General features: G+C 33.8%; 1 protein-coding gene across 1 annotated transcript; it reads left to right on the top strand.

The window, feature by feature from the left end:
- Positions 1–702: 702 nt before the first annotated feature.
- On the top strand, positions 703–4779 carry LOC148600655 (chitin synthase chs-2-like). Its single transcript, XM_088557778.1, has 3 exons — positions 703–1283; positions 2436–2572; positions 3199–4779. Exons 1-3 carry the CDS (start codon positions 1108–1110, stop codon positions 4062–4064), a joined length of 1179 nt encoding a protein of 392 aa, XP_088413904.1. The 5' UTR covers positions 703–1107; the 3' UTR covers positions 4065–4779.

The raw sequence follows: 4779 nt of genomic DNA, 5'->3' as shown, positions 1-4779 counted from the left end.
GTTGTTATTTGCCGGCATTTTGTCGGCTGTATACTCCATTGCTATAATACTGGTCTACGTTGGAATACTTAAAGTAGCGGATGAGGACGGATTCTGCTAGACCACTACAACATTTCTGTGTTTTGTTGTTGACATATTTATTTTATCAGCGATACTTCATCCTAAGGTAAACACACTACACATCAAGATTTCTTTTACTATAATCTGAACAATTATTGTATATCCATCTTACGTAACGGACAAATCATGGTAGAAAATGTTGGCAAGTCCGTCTGTCCGAACTCAAAAGTCTCTTTAATTTACAAAAAAAAAAAAAAAAAAAAAAAAAAATTCGTTTTTAATTGTACTTCGATTGTCCGTGAGTTGTGTAATCTACTATATGGCCGACCTCTCATCGACCCCGTTTTTCCGTTATGTTGCATGTACTGATGAACATAACAGAAAACCGAGGGGGAAGCAAGATCAGATTGTAAGTTGTTAAACTTGAATACCGAAAAAAAAGTATGGAACAATAATTTGCTGTAGTTCAACTTCTGTTCATTACACCATTAATTCTATATTCTATTCAAATTTATATTTTTCTTTCGCTTTTTACCCTTTGATTTTAAAGACGCTCTTCCATGGAGACGCAAGTCTTCTGATCGCAATACAGTTTCCCGATTGGCCAAATACTGATAACTTCGTGGCGTTCGAAAACTGTATCGAAAATTGAAATTGCGTGCCATGTGTAATTTTCTGAATGAAATGTAAAGAATATAAATAAAAAGAACAACAACAAAAAATACTGCTTCGGCCATCTTTTATTTACTTGTTTTCTTTTTCAAGCTATATAATAGCTTTACATCTAGAAATCTACTAAAATAACAGTATAATTAGTGTTTAGAATTTGAATAAAGATGAAACATTTTTGTCTACAATATTTAAGGGAAATTCCTTGTCAATCAGGCTTAATGCAAGACTACTGCTTAAATACGCCAAGATTACAACCTCGCGAAATGACCCGCGATACAGAATGCTTGGTTGTATAAATTAAGTGTTTCCAAATTTTGATTATAGGAGGCACCTAATATCATCCATGGTATTCTATATCTGCTCTGTATCCCTTCTATGTCAATGTTGTTAATGCTTTATTCTCTCGGAAATCTTCATGTCGTATCGTGGGGAACCAGAAAAGTAAAAAAAACAGAGGACATTCCAGTTAAACACCAGTATAATGACAAGGAAGTAAGAAAGCCAGGTACAAAGGACACTGGATACGCTTTAGCAGTTGGAAAGCTTTTTAGGTACAGCTTTTTAGTGATATTAATTTTCCATTTATCTGCTCATACACCATTGTTCCAACACCCTCTTCATTTTTCTTAAAAGTTAATAACAAATTTAATATTAATAAAATGTTCAACATTTGATGCATTTTTTGGGTAAAGTATGCAGGTTTTGCATATTACTATTTTAAGCTGATTTCTCAATTGAACCCATTTCAGGAAGTTCGCTGATAATTTTAAGCCATTTCTGACGGATTTTCGGACTTATCCATTTCATAGCATTAAATGTTTTGCCAAATTACCCCCACTTTTCTCTTTATATTTTCATTAAACATATCTTGAAATGTCATTTGGGAAGATTATATAAAATCCTTAATATTTTTTCGGGGTTTGTAATAATCTTTTCCCGGGAAAATTTCAAATGCTTACATCTCAACAATGAGGAGGATACTGACCCATCATTCTTTTTTACTAATATTTTCTAAGCATGAATAGTCTTAAAATATTTCACAACCCTGTGAAATCCTTGTTATTCTTGATAAAAGCAGTGATCAGTTAATATCAGGAAAAATACTGACGTGTCAACTGTAAAAGCAGAACAATCCTATTCCTAATCACCCCATACACCGTCAAACGGGAACTTACCACATACCTGTACTGTAGTATTGAGTAAACATATGATAACTAATAAAAAAAGATAGGAAAAGAAGTAAATATCATATAAACATCACATACTCGGGGAAAAAGAAAAAAAATGACAAATTCATTCGTAGAATTGATACCTATGAGTCTCCCCCTGGTCGTTGGTTTGTTCTTTGTTTTCCTAATTGTGCTCTTTGTCGTTTCGTTGTGCATCGTCATTGCTTGTTTTTTCTGGTGGTCAATTCGACACTGCTTGTCCTCCGTTGATCTTTAGTACGATTTTTTCCTTCAAAAATACATTTTTTTTTAAATATTCAAATTTAAGATAACTTGTTTGTATGTTTTCCTCTATTGACTATGTAAAAATACTGAAATGAATAATTTAGCTGATATTCAAGCCATAATGTAGTTGAAAGGAAATGTTCTGTATTGGTATCGTAATGAAACTTTAATATCGCCCAATTTGGCTTTCTGCACCGACTAACACTCTATCTGAGACTAGTATATTGAAATTTACCTGTTTGATTTCAGATGTATCGGCTGTCCGACTAAAAGCATTTCGAGAGAAGACTCAACTTTTCAACAAATTTCCCAAAAACTGGATGAAATTGAGAATGCTAAAACTCAGATAAATGAAGAAAAAGTTCCAACTGAGGAGGTTGTTAACAGTAAGAGGTCGATTCAATTATTTTTCCTAGATATCTTAACGTAGGAAAATGGCTGTTGAGCGAGTTTTCTTTGTATTATTTGTTATAAAGGTATGGATTATAGGGAAATTTGATTGCGTTTTATGTTTTGAACTTTTGTAAACTTTCGAGGCATGATACCTTATGACCGACAGAGCATAGAAATATATAAGTTCCTAATTTGAAATGCAAAAATAACATTATTAAAATATTACTATTCTCTCAGATATAAAAAAAGATTCCTTTTTTCTCCAATACAATGCAAATGTATTTTGTTCTATTTGTCACATGCACAAATCTATCCAATCATAACCGAGTACAGCATCTTGATTTGTGCTATTAATATACATCCACAAGCTCCACGCAGCGATAGTCTTTCGTTTCTTCTCTTAATAACCGCTGCAGACAGGCCTTTCGAAATTCTCGGTCATAATTCAAACCAAACGTCGTTTGACAATCGGATAATGTCGCGTTAACTCATAAACTCTTTCCCGACTTTTCAAGGTTCTTGAAATTTCTTGAGAGAGCTGGCTGCAGCGCCTAGAGTGAATTTCGAACGTCTGACTGTATCAGCGCTTGATGCATGTATCCTTTGTATATTTTTACAGATGAGCAAAATAATATAGACGGTGATATACTACAACGTGGAAGTGATTATACTATAGAGCAAGGCGATATCGATATTAGATTTCACAAGACCGCTTTTACAGTGGATTTTCAGTCTGCTGATGCATTGCCTCAGAAGGAAGAACTTTTTTGGCAAACATTGATTGAAAAATACCTTAAACCATTGGATAAAGATAAAGCAAAAGAAAAGCGAATTCAAGATGACCTAGTTGCACTAAGAAATAAGTGTTGTCTTTTCTTCTTTTTACTAAATACATTCCTTGTTACGCTTGTGTACGCGCTAACTCAAGCTTCTGCTTACACAGGCTCATTGACAATTTCAGTTGGCTGTTCCAGAAGTTCATTTGCGATAGAACCTATATCGATAACTTTTACAGTTGTTTTCGGAATTTTACTTGTTGTCCAGTTCTTAGGTCTGATATGGCATAGAATTTCAACTTTGATACATGTTGCAGCTTCCACTTCATTTTATAATCAACAAAGCGAGTTTCTAGAACTTATGATATCATTTGAAATTTTACAAAGGTGTGAATCATCTTCGACTTTACGCTCTCAGACTTCAACCAACACTGATCACTATGTTTTTGCATTTAACAATAGGAAACGGAAGGAGATGCGTAAATTTATGGACGCAAGACAGGGAGGTTCACATAAAACGCTCGATGACATTGTTAGAGGCAATTTGAGGAGAATAATGTTTAACAGGGTTGAGGGCCCAAGAGACGGCAGTAGATATCAATGGCACAATATGTTCAGAGAACTGAATATTAAAAGATATGAAGAAAAAAGGGCCATCCGAAATTCATATGCTACACTACATCAACTTATTTCAGGAACAAGAGCATAAATCATGAAATTACCTGTTTACAAAACTTCATGGTTCTTTGGTTGAAATATAAGTTAATATTTACCAGTTTTTAATGTCAATCCATGTAAGATTAGGCTATTTCCATTGGATAGATGATTCATGTTGAGGTAAACCCACCGAAAAGCGACTCTTTCACGATATACATACGCAACATATTTACATAACTATAGTCATTTCTGTAAACAGATCTGTATTTCGGAGAAAACCTAACGACAACTTTTGCAACATGACAATTCAATGAACAATCAGTAAAATTTAATCTTAAGGAGGCAGACCTAGGGTAAGGGACATAACTTGAAATCAGTTTTATGTTTTTATCATATTCAAGTTCACCAAAGCCTATCATTTAAAAAGTTTCATTTAAAACAGAATGAAATCAATCCAAGTAACGTTGATGCTTTCATGAAATTGATATTAACTGCTGGATACAAACGTTCCAATGATGTGTTAAAGTGTGCCCCTTACCCTAGGTCTACCTCATTAACGTGCAACAACCGAATGAAAAAAAAAAGACTTGTTCTATAGCTTTTATAGGTGGGTTTTTGACACGTATGGCTCACCTTACATTACATTGATAAAGATTTACTTTTGGTTAGAGAGCCAGTTCTTGTGAATTTTGATCATATGATTTTGATTCCTCTGGTCGATTGGTTTAATGTTCTGATTTGCATAAATATTTGTCATTACACGGTAA

The sequence above is a fragment of the Perna viridis genome, chromosome 13, assembly GCF_037379345.1.
Source record: "Perna viridis isolate PV_CMFRI_1.1 ecotype Kerala chromosome 13, ASM3737934v1, whole genome shotgun sequence".
NCBI lineage: Eukaryota > Metazoa > Mollusca > Bivalvia > Mytilida > Mytilidae > Perna > Perna viridis.
The sequence above is the reverse complement of the archived record's forward strand: the minus strand, read 5'-3'. Positions and strand labels throughout refer to the sequence as shown.